At 43.5% G+C, this 18,050-nt stretch overlaps 1 protein-coding gene across 22 annotated transcripts in view; it reads right to left on the bottom strand.

Annotated features, from left to right (window-relative positions):
• Window positions 1-435: 435 nt before the first annotated feature.
• The window catches only part of FNBP1 (formin binding protein 1), a 66,305-nt gene continuing 48,690 nt past the window's right edge, over window positions 436-18,050 (bottom strand). For 6 of the 22 annotated variants that reach the window (XM_068211260.1, XM_068211265.1, XM_068211261.1 and 3 more), the window contains 6 exons: window positions 7,943-8,052; window positions 6,109-6,241; window positions 5,003-5,124; window positions 4,518-4,657; window positions 4,005-4,163; window positions 436-1,752 (listed from right to left, as the gene is read on the bottom strand). In XM_068211260.1, the coding sequence (XP_068067361.1) occupies window positions 1,718-1,752; window positions 4,005-4,163; window positions 4,518-4,657; window positions 5,003-5,124; window positions 6,109-6,241; window positions 7,943-8,052 (699 nt within the window). In that variant the 3' untranslated portion in view covers window positions 436-1,717. Of the gene's footprint in view, window positions 1,753-2,434; window positions 4,164-4,517; window positions 4,658-5,002; window positions 5,125-6,108; window positions 6,242-7,942; window positions 8,053-11,882; window positions 11,919-12,067; window positions 12,083-15,206; window positions 15,294-18,050 lie in introns of those variants that run through there. The other 16 variants (XM_068211259.1, XM_068211263.1, XM_068211267.1 and 13 more) reach the window with 9 other exon arrangements.

The raw sequence follows: 18,050 nt of genomic DNA, 5'->3' as shown, positions 1-18,050 counted from the left end.
TGCTGTGAACCAGCCCAAGCCTCCAAACCCCTCCTCTGGCCATCCCTGTTCCCACAGAGCAGGGACTGAGGACAAGTTTTGCCTTTGGCCAAGTGAAGCCACAATCTAGGATGTGATTTGGCCCAAACTGCTGTATCCAAGGGAATACAGGATGAGTCCAAACTTCCCTTGCATTTGAGAAACCAGGGGAACCTTCTCACCCCCTTTGCACCCACTTCCATCAAATCCTTCCAAATGACAGCACAAAGAAGTTTCCAAAGAGCCACAATAAAATATTTTTCTTGAGAAGAATTGCATTTGTGCTTAGAGTGAGAAGCAGCTCTGAGCCATTTGCTGTCCCTTAGGAAAGTTAAATGCCACTATTTTTTGCCACTAATTATTGCCATCTACTAGTTACTGTCATTAAAAAACTCAGAAACCAAAACCTCACAGGAATGAGAAAATATAATGTTTATTAGGAGAAGACACCATGGTACATCAAGCTATAAAGAGATTCCTGACAGATGATGATTCTTTAAAAAATAAGAATAGAAACAAGACAACCACACTGGCCAGATTGAACAAACCTTGACACACAACAGCAGCTCCTATGCAAGTCCAGGTGCAGGCAGCTGAGTAACCAAAAACACTTATCAACATCAGAGGGACTGAATAGTTACCAAAACAGCTGGGTTAAGCAGAAGAACAGCCTATAAAACCATTTATATTTATACACATATAAAAGGATAAAAACAATTCAAATTCAAGTAACTTTAGTCTTTAAGTTATGTTATATACAATTTTTTTATACTGGGAGAACTAAGGGCACGTATTTAACAAAAGGATTTTAAAAAGCCACAGTCCAGTTTATAATTACCAATTCCTAAATAATTTGGCAAGCATTAAATAATCAGATATATCCTAGATAAAAAGTGCATCAGCATGGTTAACTTTTACCTATTTATTTATATAAGTGAAGGCTCTGCATGATGGTTACAGCAAACAGCAGAGCTGCAGCACTGGGAATGCCAGAGCTGTCCATAAGGAATTACTGATATCATCAGAGGTGAGGGGTAACAGGAGCCAAAATGCTGATCAGCCCACAGCTCCAGAACAGTTTTTATCAAGAAGTTCAACCTCCCAAACCAGCCTCCATTCCTGCATGCCACCCAAACAAACATCCAGGCCTTCTGCTGGAAGGGAACGTGGTGTTTCTGTGGGGTGCAATGCAGGGTTTGTACAGAGCTGGTTACTCCGTGCAGGATTTTTTGTGTCACACGATTTCACAACATCCCTCAGTGAAAGACAGTTTTGTTCCCGAGCAGATGATGAGGTACCACAGTCAGTGACACAGGGTGGTCGCTCTCGAGCTGAAAGGCCCAACCAGTTCCTGTGTTTGAGAGGTCTCAGCACCAGACACCAGAAAAGCCCTGCAAGATGCTACCCCCAGGTGTGCACAGAACAGCTTCCTGCACGAATCCCAACGGGAGCAGAGCCTGCAGCTCTCCTTTCTATTCAGAAGGACAACAGTGCTGTTTGCACTAAATGGACACAGTCAGGGCAGCACCTTCCTCAGCAGTGACATTTCAGAGCCGACCTGGTACCTAACAAAGTCTTTCAGTGATGGAGATATGACATGTGCATTCATCTCTTCTAAAGAAAACCTTCTCAAATAGAGCTCTTAAAACAACCGTAGCAGCAAACCAGGAGAATAAAGGGTGGACAGGCCTATGCAAACCTACTCAGAGATTTTCTGAAGTGGTTTGTGCACATCTGGAAAAAAAAAAAAAAAGGCAAAACAAGATAGGCATTACTGTTCTTTTTGTGACAGGGTTTGCCAACACCCTCTGAGCAGAGGCAGCCCTGTGAAAGCCATCAGGAGCCCTCACACGGGGACTGGCAGGGCACAGACCCAACTTGGCTCCTCTAAGAATACCATCAGGAGGGCACCTGCAGCACACAACTTACCTGTCCTGCTCAGCTCAGTTCTGCAGCAGAGCTCTGACAACACAGGCTCCAGCTGAGTGAAAAAGCAGCTTCTCACAGAGCACTGAGCAGTGGCACTGAGCTGCCCCTGGCTCATGGCACAGACACAGCCTGGCCAGGCAGGTGAGGCTGGGCCAGGACTGGCCCTGCTGGCTGGGACACTCACAGGGGCTGCTGTGAGCTCCCACCCTTCTGCCACCAGCCTTCTGTGGTGCCAGCTGCTCAACCTTCTTTCCAAAAAGAGGAAAGGATTGCTAAAGTGTGTAAATGCTTTAGTATTTACAATGTTGTCTTCAGGAATGTCATTGCTTCTATTTCAAGGACTGAATCAAGTAATTTCTACCAATAGCTTAAAAATCAGTTTGCAGCTTGCAACAAAGCTCACCTTTTAAACACAGCAGCATTTCCTGCAAATCTTTATGCTGCATTCTGTGAAGCATTCTCTTTCAAACCAAAGACTTGAGAAATAAGAGGTAAACATTATTGTTCCTATACATTAGATATTCACAGATCCATTTGATTTTGTTCCTGAAATCCAGCAAAATTAATGGAAAAACTTTAAATTATCTAGAAAACCTCCACTGTGGCTACAGACATGGCTGCAGCTGTATCAGCCTTCACCCCTGGCAGAGTTGGCATTTTTACTCTGATGGAAGGTGTCGCTGCCATGGGAGAGGGTTGGAATGAGAGGGTCCCTTCCAACCCAAACCAGTCTGTGATTCCATGATTTCCAATCCTTCAGCCTTGTTCTGGATATAAAGAGGAAGGGATGATCCATGTTCCTCTTTCAAAGGTTAATAAAAACCAACAGAGGGGGATAAACTTTTTGCACTCTTCTGCATCTCAACTGACCATGTATTTGCCAACAGGAAAAATCAAACTACTCTATTATGGCAAAATAAAACAAGGCCCAGATTTTCACCTGCAGCAGACAAGGCACTGCACTGATTGACACCCAACCCAACACTGAACTGCTCAAGTTTCTGTGCTGGTTTATGGGTACAGTCCTGGTTCTCTCTTCCTGCTGCCCATAAACCCCAAAGTTCAGTTTGCTTTTGACTTGGATGAGGCCATTTGTTTCACACCAAGAACTCTCAAGTCTAGGAAACACAATAATCTGAAGGATTAAGTGACTGAATAAACAGAAATTATTTAATACAGTGGAGTTCTAACATGTCCTGATTTGAAACCTTTTGATTTCTCAGTGTATCCCATTACCAGGTGTTCAGCACTGGCATTTACTCCAGCCAGGTCTGCCCTGCAGCACTGCTTCCTTACACAAAACATTTGGGAGGAATTAAAAGCAACAAACAGCAGCTTACAGAGTCCAAACTCTGAATGTCTCCATTGATCTCATGTAAGCAAAAATTAAACCATTAGTTCTGGTCATCTGCAACAGCAAATACATCTGAAATGTAGCAAGGTGGGAAAGAACAGAGGAGCTTTCTCAATGTTTTGCCCATTTATCAAGAACCACAGAGGGCTGTGTAGAGGGGTTTTGGTAAGATCTCTCCTTCCCCTTCCACACACACTAAACTAAATTACCACCAGTTTTCCATTCAAAAGGTCCCCAGAACACAAGAGGCTCTGAAAAGCTCCCACACAGACACAAACCAGCAGTCTAAATATTCCCTCCATAAAGTTCCACCGAGTGACTTTGGGACAAGCAGTTCACTTGTGGATGTGTCTGAGATGCCACCTGGGCATCTGAGGAGAGCCTGAATGATCCCAAAGGGCTTTGTGCTTCCTGCACTAAGCTGGGCGTGCAATGGCAATGACAGTTGAGCAAACACTGTCCAGGAAAGGCTGCATTTCCCCTCTGCTTTCAGAAGTCCCCCACACTACCCTTCTCTGAGCAAGAAAAGCACATTTTGCAGTACAACAAGCCATAATTAGTCCACATACGGAATAATGCACTTGGTGGCATTGTACAGACTCTTAAAAGGCTCTATCTGCAACACAGAGCAGCTTCAGGCTTGGATTATCTCTGTGAAAGCAAATAAAACAATAATAATAGCATTAAATATAGGTCATAGCACCTTTGGCATTTTTGTCCAAATAGACTTCAACATAGGATGTGGGGACATAGCCTTCCTCATCTTCGTTCCTTCGGATTCGCGTCCACCCGTCCCCTTTGTCTTCTTCTATTACATAGAGCATCTCTCCTTCTGCTACAGAGATTGTTCCTTCATTCTGACCTGAAACACACAGCAACAGGGACTTCAGGCTGTGCTGCACAGCAGGAATCAGTAACTCAAACCACGGGTGGACACAGCTTTTGGCTCATCACTGGCAGCCAGAACAGGAGTTTGGGATTCAGGAGGCAGCAGTGTGTACATAAAGAACCAGAAATGTGACCCTGACAGCAGAGTTTTGGTTCTTTCTCTTGTAATAGGAGAAAAAATCCCTGTCTTGGTGCCTTTCTACGAATCACACCAGAGCCTCACTTGCCATTTGGCTTTTTAAGGTTTAATGAAGGTTTCCCACTTGCCCTTGGCATAGGAATTTAAAAAACCCCAGTCTGTGAAATGAGGGTAACGTTTGAGTGATACCTTCAAATGTATAGAGCGCTTTACATGTTCCTATGGTGGGTAGTGGTTCTTCATCATCAAACTCATCGTCAAAGTCTGTTGCAGGTACTTTCATCTCAGTCTCCTGGCTTTGCTCTTCTGTGTAACTGCCATCGGGGCTGCTCAAGAGAGGAAAAACACAGCAACTATAGCAACCAACCTCAGCAGAGAGAGAACCACTCGGTCACCAGGGCTGGGACGAGGGAAAACAACTCCAGCTGGAGCAGCTCAGTGGTTCCAGAGCTTGCTTGGAGCTGGCTGTGACTAGAGATAAGTGAGAACCCTCACTTTTACCACTAAAAGCTGTAAAAACGCTCTGCTTCACAGCAGTGAGCGAGGGGGCTGTCACACAGCTCAGCACAGTCAGAAAGCAGCTCTTTGAGGTAGGCTGAGGCAAGATGAGGCTGCAGAGCCCTGGGTGTGCCTGCAGAGGCTCTGCTGAGCCCCAGCCCGTACAGATACTGTACCTCTCACGGTCCTGGGCACAGCTGTTCACTCCTGATGGGTTCTGTGCCTCGTAGACCCCGCTCTGGCGCCGGGGCTGCTCGGTCCGTGCCAGCAGCCGCCCCTCCACCTCTGCCAGCCAGCCCTGCCAGACAGACAGACAGACAGTGTTCACCCTGCCGGGACACTCCTGACACCCAGGCTACAGAACACAGGCTGCTTTGTAGGCATGTTCACATTCTCCTTTGAGTGGCAGTGGTCAGTTGGTTCAAATTCTGGATTATCTAGCTGAAAAACACACTTATTGAAAATGTAACTATTTTTTGGCACTGGGTCCTGGAAACACCCTGACAGAGAAGCGGTTAACAGCCAGCAGGAGATGATGCTGCTGTAGTCACAATCAAATAAAATGATGTGTGGCTGCTTAGAGTAGTCTAACACCAGAAACTCAGCAACTGCTGAATGCACAAGAACAAAAGCTGGGGAAGATGAAAGAGCCACTCATTTCAAACAGGTAGGAAAGCAATGGATAGTAAAACCACATCTGAAATTAATGGGCTGTATCTGTTTATGTTCAAAGCATAATGTAGAAAGTGAAGTCTTTTCTCAGCTGTCTAATCCTTCTCATGTAATTATAATGGGCTTCATATATTCCAAATACTCCCCTTCTGTTCTGGAGATTTTTATATCACTAAGCAGCTTCCTGTTCATGGCAGACTATTCCTTAAAACACATTTCATCTCATGGCTTCTGTCTTGCTGTTAGTCTCTAAATGGTGCTTTGCATTTATGTCACTCTGATTTTCCACAGATGTCTGTAACATAATGCTTCAGTTTATTTAATTAATTAAATAAGCATCTGAAGCCCTCTGGGCAGTCCAGAGAGCACCACCTTTTCTCTTCACCTCCACTTAGCACAATTTGTTTTCTGTGGCAAATTTAACTGTGGGCTGACTGCCACAGGAGATGGTGCAAGTTTGTGTTACACAAATCAAAGACCCCAATTAATGCAAGTGCTCACGTAGCCCTTCCCTCACACACCAAAGTGCATCAATACATCTGGAAAAGCCAGGAAGGCCCTGCTCAGACCTGAGCTGAGCTGCTTTTTACTGAAATGTCTCTTCTCATACCTCGAATTTCTGAACTTCTAATCGCAGCTTTTCAATGTTCTGCCCAAGCTCTGCCAATCTCTGGTCCACGCTCGCTGCGTCTCCCATCTGGGGGTTCTTGATGTACACATCTTTCATCTTTGTCAAGGCATCTCTGAGGGGCAAAACAAAAATCAAACACATTTAGTTCACCTGGGGTAAATACCTTTAATAAACTGTCTCTTCTTCACTCTGAGGTTCAACCCAAGCTGCTACAAAGGGAACTGAGAACACCCAGATGGGGCTTTTGCCCTGTATAGAACCATTAAAAAAGCCATTAAAAAAGAACAGTAAAATTATTTGCCAGTAGAGAATTTACACTGTCAGAGATAAAAACCAGTGAGTTACCTACAATGTGAGAAGATATTTGATATTGATTTTTAGCCTGACATGGTTTTTTATGTAGTACAACAGCACATACTTGCTGCCCTGGGGAAAATAATAATAACAAATCTCACCACCATTGCAATCTCTGACAGCTCCAACTTTCTAGACTAATATCTTCCCAGTTTTCAGGGCATAGACAAACAGCTGAATCATTATCATCCATCACGGGCTGACCTCCAGTTGAGAAAGTGGAACAAAGATGTATCAATAACAGAAATGGAGGACAAACAAGAAATTCTCACCCTGCCTGTTGCAGCTTGTCTTTAGCAACCCAAATAATCTGAAAGATATTTGTTTCACACTGCTTAAAAGGAAGCTGGCTCCAGATGGTTTGTGTTTGCCACAGCACAGGGACAGATGGACTTGAGGCTACAAAATGTGACCCCGGCCGAGTCCCAGGGCAGCTTCTCTCAGCTGCTGATGGACATTTCAGAGCTGGAAATGGAATTGTGGGCTGGTTTTAGGCACAGCTATTCAGATTTTCTCTAGGCACTAGCTGGTGGGAGAGAGGTTAATGAGAGTCCCACGGCTCAAGTTAACACTCTTTATACTTTAGAGTTTCCCACCAAACTCCTGACAATTGCAATCCTGTGCCTTTGCCTTGTGTGTATGGAGACTGGGAAAAAGTGTGGGTGGCAAGGAAGTGGGACTGCTCTGTGCCTGAAGCCTTAAGGGACAATGTTGCAAACATATGACTCACAATTATTACTGTTTGTTTAACTCTTATTTAACTGCCAGTGATATTTTCTCCATCATAAACTGTCTTATTTAAACTTCACTCTGCTGCAATTCCGTATCTGATTTTAGTGTTGGGTTACCTCAGAATCAATACAGAACATTAAGAAAAACCTACAGAGAGGCAAACTTAAGTTAACACAGAGAAAAAAAAACAAAGCAATGAGAAATCATATAACCACGTGCCATTTTCTTTTCTTACCCATGACAGAAAATATAAAGGAGAAATTCTGGGTTAGTAGGCAAAATAAATAGGTTATTGAAAGCAACCTGACACAAAATGTAGGCAGATGTGTACAAATGCAAAGCAGTATTTAGGAAGAGACCAGTCTTGAAATCCTTCAGGGAAGAAAAGTTCTGTGTCTCACAAACAAAACACGCTGAATCTTTAATGCAACTACAGAATGTGAACAAACACAAAGCACAAACACAGGCTGCCAGAATCAATTAAAAGTGTGGAGCTAAAATAGCCTTATTCTCAACCAGAATGATAAATGCAGCCTTGTAGAAAAAGCATTCACAGAAGCACAGGAGTCATTATCTTCCTGCTTCCAGGAAATCTGAGCTACAGATCAGGCTTTGGATGATGCCATCATCTCATAACAGCCTCTCCTGTTGGGATCTACCCACATCCATCACACACAGGGACTCTGCTCAGTGCAATTTCACTTTTCATTGGAGAGGTTTGACTCACCTTGAATCCATCTCTTTCTGAATGTCCCTGTTTAGTTCGTCGACCTTTTGCTGAAGCTTCTTCCTTCTTTGCTCAGGTGGGAGATTGCTGAAGTCTTCTGGGCCTGCTCCCTGCACAGAGTGGAATGGAGGGTGGGGAGGAATAAGGAAAAAATTTAATAATCAGTCTGAAAGAACCCTTTGGGACTGCATTTTGAAAGCAGCTCACAAAAACCTGTGCAAAATCACAGTGGTCTGAAGCATTGTTATCATTTGTAGTGTGTTATCAGTGCCTGAATGGTGAGGAATCTGGATGCCCTCAAAATGATCCCAGGAACATCCTGCTTCCCTAACAGTGGCTGGAGATCAGCTGGAGAATTCCAGAATTCTACAGCAAAGATGAGAAATTATTTTTATTTACAGTTTTATCATCAATTTTTTTTAACAGAGTTCCCTTCTCATGGAAAGCTGATCCTTCCTGCCTTCTTTCACTCAGCTACAAACAGCATTCCCATAAAAGCAGTTCCTGGCTTTTATTCCCGTGCCACAGTTGCACTTCTCCTGTGCACTGCTGACTGACTGCTGGTCCAACACAGTTCATTTATGTCAGAAAATAAATGACATAATGTCATTTACAAATGTCAGGGCTCTACTGAACACACCAAGCTAACAGAGGCATTCCCCACTGGACTCTACAATTTAAAAAAACATGCTGCTTACTGTCCAGGGTCCACATTCCACACCAAAGTCTCTCAGTTTTTCCTCTCTCACTTGTACTGACATAAAAACCAGAAGTTATATCAAAGCCATGGAATCAGTCAGTTTGAAATCATAACCAAAGGGGAAAAAAAAAATTGAAGACCACAGAGGTTACCTTTGTGTGATTCTGCTTGAAAACCCCTTTTCTGCCTTCTGCTATGTCTCCTCTTGATTGCCTCAATTTGATACAGCAGATAGATGACACATAAAATACATCCACACTCTTTTCTTCACAGTGAACCTATTTTTGTCTTGCCAGAAGGCAATGGAGGCAGACTGGGGGGGCTATACTGAACACATATTAATACTGATTAGTTGCACCATAAGGGAATGAGGTTCTTGTGCATGAGCTTGAATTTGGGCAGGTTTTGCCCGTTTCTGCTTCTGCTCATTCCCTGTCCCCTTTCTAAGGGGGAATATGGGAGATAGAAGGGTAAAACCACAAACCAAATTCAGTGGTCCATCAGCTTACTGAGAGCCTGTGAGCAGGGCTGGGCCATCAGTCCTGCTCAAACACCAAATTTCTCTCTGAGGAGAGGGATTTAGAGGAGACACTGCCACAAAAGCTGCTCATTAGACCTTGGCTCGGTACTGAATGTGGGACTGTGACTTTCTCCTGCAGCTGCAGAACAAGCTGTTCAAAATCAAAGTCTGGGGGTGTCAGAGGGCTGGAGGACAACCACACACAGGTCACCTTCTCCTCTGGACTGGCCATTCCAAAGTCTCAGAGCAGGCTGAGGAAACTGCTGTTGTACTGATTGTCAGCCAAAGATGGCATGTGCTTGATAATCTCTGCAATAATACACTTAAAATTCCATTTGTGAGACAATGAGAAAGCAAATTTAAGACAAATTACTAAGAAAGTTATGCTGGTTCTGAAACTTTCCCCACACAGAGTCCTACCAGTGCTTACATTACTTGATGTGCCTGACAGAGGAGAGATCTATTTTAATTCATTCTTTAACATTTAGATTTTGCTTGACAGCAACTCCCACATCACAACAGATATGAGAGTGATTCAATCTATTTTATGGATAATCTACACTAAAGCCACACACATCTTTAGTGTGTGCAAAGCATCTGAAGGCAGCTTTGTAAACAAACAAGCACTTACAGTAAAGTCTAGAAAACATATTCTGATATATCCTCCTCACTTCTAAGCAGACCCCAGCTGTACATTAGTAGAATGCAACAGATAGAATGAAATTTGGAAAAGCATCATTTTGGTATCTCATTTTTGATTCTTCAAGTTCATTCAAGAGTTCTAAGTTGGACTAAATCCAGCAGCGTGGCTCACAATGCTTCAGACCAAGGCAGGAGTGTTGCATAGAGCTGCACACCCAAGGCTGGGAGGTGGTCTCACACCAACTTTAGGCTGTGCTCAGGAATTTCCTATCAGAATCTGGAGCCCCTGCTCCAAAAAGGAGAGTCAAGGAGCAATTTTTGCACATGCTGGGCACATTTCATGCTCTCAAGCACAAACACACCTGGGCTGCCTCTCAAGCCGTGGACATTGCCTACAATTTAGAAATGCTGCAGCAGTGAGGTGAGGGGAAAGCTGTGCTGTTTCTGATGTGCTGCTCACAAGGTCTCCTTGCAGAAAGATACCGAGTTAGGATTCAAATTGTCCCAAGATGAAGGACAGTGAAAACAGAGCCTGTATTAGGACCAGTTTCTGGACTGAAGCTACATGTGAGAACATGAGCTTTTTCAGCCCCGGTTTTGGCTCTTGCATAGTGAGGATCCAAAGGAGATTAGAAAAAGCTGCTTTTCTCCATCCGAGGTGAAAATGGGTCTCAGCCCTCCCTGCACATCTTTCCAATTTCTGCAATTCCCAGGGAAAGGCCATCTCAGCCATTTTTGGAGGATTTATTCTTACATACAAAGGCTTAACTCAGCTACACAGCACACTAGCACTGTGACCAAGAAAATGAGTGGAAATTCAGTATAAATGCAGTGGACTCCCAGGACAGTAGCTTGGCAACAGCCAAAAGAAGGTTTGGATGTATTCCAGGCACTCCCATTATTCCTCAGACCTACCACAGGTCTTCAGTGAGAAGCAACCTTGCTAAAGGAGCTCAAGAAAGTCACTGGGCCGCCAGAGCAGCAGCAGGACCCAAAACATGTGGTGGCCCACATGTTTCTCAGGATGAGCTGCCATGAGCAGAAGAGGCCCACAATGATGTGTCCAAGCACAAGATATAGGTGGAATCCCAGAATAGATTGTGTTGGAGGGGATCTTAAAGCTGATCTTGTTCCAACCCCCTGCCATGGGCAGAGACACCTTCCACTGTCCCAGGTTGCTCCAAACCCTGTCCAACCCAGCCTTGGACACTTCCAGGGATGGGGCAACCACAGCTTCTCTGGGCACCCTGTGCCAGGGCCTGCCCACCCTCACAGGGAAGGGAAAGAGCACCCAAAGGTACAAACTGGTGAGGAATAAGAGAACTTGGAAGCTGACACAGTTTAGGTGCCCCTGTGGATCCCGAGGTCCCCAAATGCCATCACTGGCTGCAGCTCTCGCGTGTTTGCACAAGGTGGGGCAGCAAACCAGGCACGTTCTCCTGCTGAGGGGCTCTCCAGGGCCAAAGGAATGTGGCCAAGCTGTGGGACATAGCAAGGTGTGGAGTGTCTCAAGCAAAACAGTTCCTTGTGCATGGGGTTCAGCACGTAATTTGCTTTCCCAGGCCTGTTCACCCCTTCCCTTTCCAGCTCAGTAACATCTTTATCTTACCACAGTTCAAGTAACCTTCCCAGCTGCATCCAAGATGGAATTTAAGATTCACACAGACTCATACGTCTCAATTTGCAAATTCAAATCAGATTGAGTTAACCTTGTTGGTTACAGTTTACAGAACTTTAATTAATGTCATTATTGGTTATTCTGAAGGACTACATAGGGCTGTAAAATGTAGGTGATAATGATGCAGATTTCCAGTAATACTGGACATGGAAAGCAAACTTTGCAGCTACTTTACACAGAAAGACATGCATGGCTCTCTGGAAAACGTCCAGCAAGCACAGAGGCCTTTATTTTAATTTTTCCCCTTCTTTTATTGTTTTAATGTATACTTATATAGTAGCAGAATCGCTCAATACTGTTTTTCTACATTTTCATAGCCCCAGATTATAATAAGTGAAAACTAAACTATATATTAGAGTTAATTTTTTAGCAGTTTATTAGAAGACTGAATTCTGATCACCTCTATTAGACTCCAGACCTGTGTATTCAGATTTATCTGATAAATGTCAAAAAAAGCAAACACAAAGAAGAAACAAATTTAACAGTTAATTTCAGTGTCATGTCACATGTGGCACAGTGCACATTAAAACACACACAGGAAATTGTGATTAAAACACAGGACAGGCATGCTGTAAATGTGCTTACCAGCTTGAGAGAAAGCTTCATGTAAAATTGGAGAGATACAGGGTGGGGGGAGAGAGAGAAAAAACAAAAGTGCATCAGTAGAAGAGGAAATTTTCCAGGCTGATGTTACAATAAAATGACACAATCCCCTTGCTGTTGGAAGGCAAAATGGGTCACACTAACAGATCTGTGCAAAAGTTCACAAGATGGGCTTGGGGAGCTGCCATGACCTGGCCAGAAACAGGAATGGGAATGCTGGACCTGGGCACAGGTGAGATCAGGCCTGGACTGACTGACAACAGCTACACCAACAACACTGGGAGTTCTCATCACAGCACTGAGGTGGGAAAAACTCACAGCTTGCAAATGCATGGGCATCACTTTAGATCAAAAATGTGCTGAAATGCATCAGCCACTTCATGGAAGGGCTTTGGGGGTTCAGCCCTGAGCCAAACCTTGGTGGAGAGGCAAGGAGCGGCTCCAGCAGCACCCAGCACCATGGGACCTCCAGGGAATGCTTGCTTCTTGGCTACAGCCAAAGGACAGCATCCCTGGACTGTCCCTGTGGACTGCAGAGTGCTGCCCAGGCAGGCACAGAAAGCCATTTCACATTCTTGAACAATTCAGAAACAAATACTCAGACTCAAACGTACTTTGGCCACAGCAGACAAGGTCAGGCCCAAGGAGGAGGAGAAAAACATCTATTCTCTTGACACCAAATTGGTTCTATGACAGCATGGTAAGACATTATTCAACCTCCTTAAACGATATACATGATCTAATTCTTCAGAAGTTACCACATTTCCTGGGACAGAGCCCAAATATTATCTTTTACTTACTCTGGGAAAGCAAGACTGAAAGCAGTGTGTGCCCATGGAGTGGCATCTCTGCCCTGCCTCACCTGCACTCACAGCTCTGGGCAAGTGCCCCAGAAACTCCCAGGTGAACACCTGTGCCTGGGCACAGAACCACCAAAACTCCCAAAGCCTCTTCCAGCACCGCAAAATGACAAAGCAGTTGCAGTTCAGAAGGATTTCCAAGAGATAGGGGAACTGACAGTGCTCAGGTCTGTGCCAAGCACCAGTGAGCTGCTGCTGGAGATCTAAAGACAGATAGAAAAGGAGAATCCAAACTCCATCCAGCCTCCTCCTCCTCCAGGAAGGGGCACTGAGCTGCCCTGCCAGCTCTTGGGGCAGTTGTGAAATGCTCCAACAACCCAACAAATTTGAGGTGCATAAAAGCACACACTCCATATTAACAACAGCTGGAAGGTAAATGCTGGAAAATGCCTCTCTCCAGGCAAGGATTTATGCTGCCAGACTGGGGAACCTCTTTCCATTCAAGTTCTCTGCCACTACCAACAGCTCCTGGCAATGGTGTTCTCAATCAGATTCTCCATTTCTAGCAAAAACACAGTTCATTAGGATTGGATTGAAGAGAAAGGCTCCACACCTCTTGTGGGCAGCTGATTTAAGAAATAGACTTTTTTTCCCCCAAAATAACAATTCCCATTAGTTACCAGGATTTTAACAGCAACACATGCCAGCCATTCAAGGAAAATAAATGATCTTGAAATAGTGAAAAGCTGCATGTGAACTGATCCTTCAGTGACAAGGCAGCAGTGACACTTCCCTCTGCAGTCCAGTCCATTAGGGAAAAAACACATGATAATAATCACAGTGCCATGAAGAAATTCACCCTCTGAGCTAAAGAGGCCATTAAAAAAATAAAGCAAACAAAACCAATCCATCGGAGAGAGTAATCATAGAAGGAGAAAGAATGGTCTGAAGAAATTCAGCGTAGGCAGCTTGTGTTTGCATCATTGCTTTAGCACTCCTGTGAACTTTAGCATAGACATGATCAGCACAAATTGAGATTCTTGTACATAGATACAGACAAGACTCATGGTGCAGAATAAAGATTTACCTATGAAGCACTCTAAAAAGGCACAAATGTATGCTACATGCGCTAGTGGCTAAACACTACTCACTCTAAAGGCACTAAATACTGCGGAGAATCATCTGCATCAAGGCTATTCTTTTGCTGCAAATTCAGCAAATTTGAAAGGGATTACAGACACTGTATGCCCAATTCTTTTGCTGTTAAGTATGACAAAAATAGAGAACTTATTAATAGCATTTTGAAATAGTACATCAGGGATTGTTATAACCAGTATAAATAAAGCAGTTCATAGGCTGGAAACAATGAAATGCTGAAATAAGTCGTGTTCACAGTTTTCAATTTCTGAAATTTATTGGAAATTTTACATGACAGTGATTCAGGTTCTATAAACAAATATAAGCAGATTGAAAATAAATCTGCATTAAACACTACATAACTACTTTTGCCCATTCTGTTGGGTTTTCACAGCTCGAAACTTGCTCGCAGCTCATGGGAGAACAAAGGCATTTCCCCCCCCAAATGACCAAATAAGCTACATTTCCTTGAAATGAGCAAATGTGTTTCAAGCTGTCAATTTAAACCAAGCCTAGCTTAGTCTTGCAGGGAAAAAAAATGAAGAGTCTAAGAGCCACAAGCTTCAATAACACATGAGAGAGCATGAAAGCCAGCAGGTCCATGTGTTATTGGACAGTCACGGCCACTAACCTCACTTACAGAAAACAGGGTTGAAATAAATCACTGGACTTCAATATATACAACCACGAGGTAATTTTTTAAAAATTTTTTTTTTTTAAGTGGCCCTGTAACAATCTCCCCATACTCTGCTTTGTCCAAGTAGCAGATTTAGAGGTCACATATCTTGATTCCATGAACTATCATCATTATAGACAGCTCACAGAAGCTTCCAAAGGCTCTAGGGAATGCTTCACAACCAAGGCACAGAATTCCTCTCAATCAGGGCTCGTGATGCTCAAGACTGCATTCATTAAATAATTTAAAATAAATGTGCAGAACCTGTTCATTACACTTTGAATTTCACAGGTCCAGCTATTTTAATTGTGCCAATTTCAGCATTTCCAGGACTAGCAGACATTATCTATCCTGCACATCACACTGTAAGCTGCCACTTGCCTCCCACCAAATTTTCCTTGGCTCTTTGACAAAGCACATTCCCACAGCACACTCGGGCCGGCGTTGTAAGTGGGGTTAGCGACTGTGTAGCAACAGTATGGGCTGATCACACCATACTCAGACTTACAACATATTCCCTAGCCTCAACGGCACACGTGGGTGTCCCTAAAGTCCTCTTCATGAGTTCTTTGTGAATATACAAAGACTGTGTCTGCTGGTGAGTCAGCAAGAGAAAACACACATTGGTTACACCGGGGACGAGCACAGCACCTCTGTGTTCACTGCTTCTACAGCAAAAGGCAGCTTGGTGTTTAACTACCCTCAAAGTGCAGAGTGGGAGCCTCCTGGGAACCAGGTGGATATTAAGAGTTCAGCATGCTCAGAGAGATCAGAAAAGATGGTATTTTTAAATGCTTGTTTAAACCAAGGTCAGAAGACATCTCTCTCGGTGCTAGAACAAACTACGCGTTTAATGACCCCCCCCCCCCGCCGAAAAATCCCGGTCTTGGCACAGAGAGAGACACCTGGGAACAACAAGTGTTCCCAGGGCAGGGAACAGAGCAGGCTGGAGAAGGGGTGGTTTGCTTGCTGCCTCTGCATGCTCACAGAACAGCAAAGTACTGGTCAGTGGGGCAGATTCAGAGCTCGGTGTCGAGGGACAGGAGTGCACAGAGTGTCAGAGGGGCAACAGCAACGGGTGCAATGGAAATAAAATCACATTGTAATGAAGTCAACAACTTCCACTAGAAAGGAAACCACAAAATTTCCTCCGTGTGCTTTATGGAACTTGGATACTGGCAGTATTGTCTGCCCCAGCTCCCAGCCCATCCTCCCTGCTCAGTCACTTCCCGGGCTCTGGGGAGAGGGAGGAAAGCCAAGTTCACACAGCGCACACGGACTCATTCAAAGGTGTAAGTTCTACCCCTGGATGTTGTTAGTTTGGAGGATTGCTCTTTTAAAAAAAGGTGCTGATGTTACTGCTGCTGTAGCAATAAAACTAAAGACAAGATTAGTACCAACCAGTAAAATACCGAGTTTCCTTTGTCCTCAAAATGGAATTAGAAAAAGCAGAGCAAGCATAAATGAAATTATAAGTTATGTAACTGGTTCCTCTTTCTTTGTGCTCTTCTGGCTTTTAACTTCCCTAAAGAGATGAAGTTGATTTGAAGTGCTACACTAATTTTATAATGTCTTTTAAAGCAGCTATTAGGAAAAACATTCAGAAAAAAATGTATGACAGTTTTTTCCCCTTCTCCTAGCTCTGATCCATAATAAGTGCTCTAACAGTTTTATGGTATTCTCTATAATGGACATTTCTGCTGCCAGGGTTAGAAGAAAAAAGCTTTGAGGGAAATACAAAGATGTGATTAGAAAACCATAGACACTGACAAGAGTCAGCACCTAAATATTTAAATTTTTTTTAAACAGACTAGGATTTCATATTGGCAGTGACCACTGATACTGGTATTGGTGCCTCCACATTAACCTTGCATCTGTTGTGAATTGTTCAGGCATCTGTTTCCTTCCATGAAAACAAGATTCATTGGATTTTTGGTTTGGAAGCAAAATGAAAACCAGACTGGGCACAGAACATATCATAGATAATTATATAATGTGTTTGAACAGTCACCAGTGATTTTGCCAAATGCAACCTAAGATGCTCAACCAAAATTTTAAAAGGAAATTGCTAAAACACACTCCCTTCTCCAGACATTCTGATCTCCCAGATTTCATGGAGGAGTTGTATGGGAATCCATTCCAGTGCTGTGTTTCAAGAATCAATTACAATGTGCAATTCCTGCTGCTGGAATTTATCCTGCTACAGTCTCAGGACTTTCTCATATCAAACAGTTACTTTTCTTTTCCTTATTCCTTCAGATAGTGCAAAAAAGGAGTGTGATCCCATTTTTTCTGAAGTAAACTTTTTTCCCTGGCATTGTAGGATTTGAGAGCTCAGGTTATCAAGAAATCCAGGAAGCACCTGCTTGGCAATTTGGCTGAATATTCTAAAATAAGACTTGAAGAGCCTTGTGGGCACCTTCACTGAAGGTGTCTGGAGTGGAATTCTGCCAAGGAACAAACCCAGCAGTGCAGAGACAATTCAGAGCAAATGAAATGATGCAGAGTCCCAACTCCTGTTACACTGCGCTGCCCTGCTGGTCCCTGCACGACCTTCCAAAAAGTTGCTTCCCTGATGAACAGATCAAATGTTCCACCCTACATCCTTCTCATTCCTCTGGGAGCATCACAATCCAGTATTCCTGACATTAATGTTCATGCTCTTCAGCAAAATTAAGATGTTTTTGGATTTTACAGGGGAATGGCAAAGAATTGAGTAAAGGAAATCATCTTACTAAACTTAATAAGGTTAAAGCAGAATTAACAGTATTGTCTAGTTGTACCTAATACAACAGGGGTCACATCAACTAAAACAAATACCAAACACTCATTTTTCACTTTTAATTAAAAGTATTTGGGGGTGGTTCTTGATTTTCCTTTTGCCTGGTTAGAATGCTTTTATTTTTGAAGGTCATATGGCACTTTGATGATCTCTTAGTCTGACCATTTGTAAAACACAAATCACCAAGGAGCTCTAAAATGTGAATTTGACAAGTCCCCAAATGAGACAGAGCAAGCTGCCAGAGGTTTTCAGCCTCTCCTCCTCCTCCATATCTCTAGATGATCCAAGGGGCCTGAATTCATCCCTCTGGGATAAGAGATGATGATCTGAACACTGGACTCCAAATCCTCAGGATGAGTCAGGCAGGAAAAGTATTTACATACAAACATCCTGGTAGCTGACAGGGGAAGGAAATGAAATAGCAAAAGAACACAGTGAAAGGTTTAAATGAAGATTTAGCAATAGCCCTTCCTTGCACATTCTCAACTAATGTGTCAGCAGAAATTTGAGGGACTCCAGAGAAGACTATAGCACATTGTTCTCATTAGTTTGTCTTTCACACAAAGGACT

This window comes from Anomalospiza imberbis, chromosome 21, assembly GCF_031753505.1.
Source record: "Anomalospiza imberbis isolate Cuckoo-Finch-1a 21T00152 chromosome 21, ASM3175350v1, whole genome shotgun sequence".
NCBI lineage: Eukaryota > Metazoa > Chordata > Aves > Passeriformes > Viduidae > Anomalospiza > Anomalospiza imberbis.
Note: the sequence above shows the minus strand (reverse complement) of the source record. Positions and strands in the feature narration are given on the sequence as shown.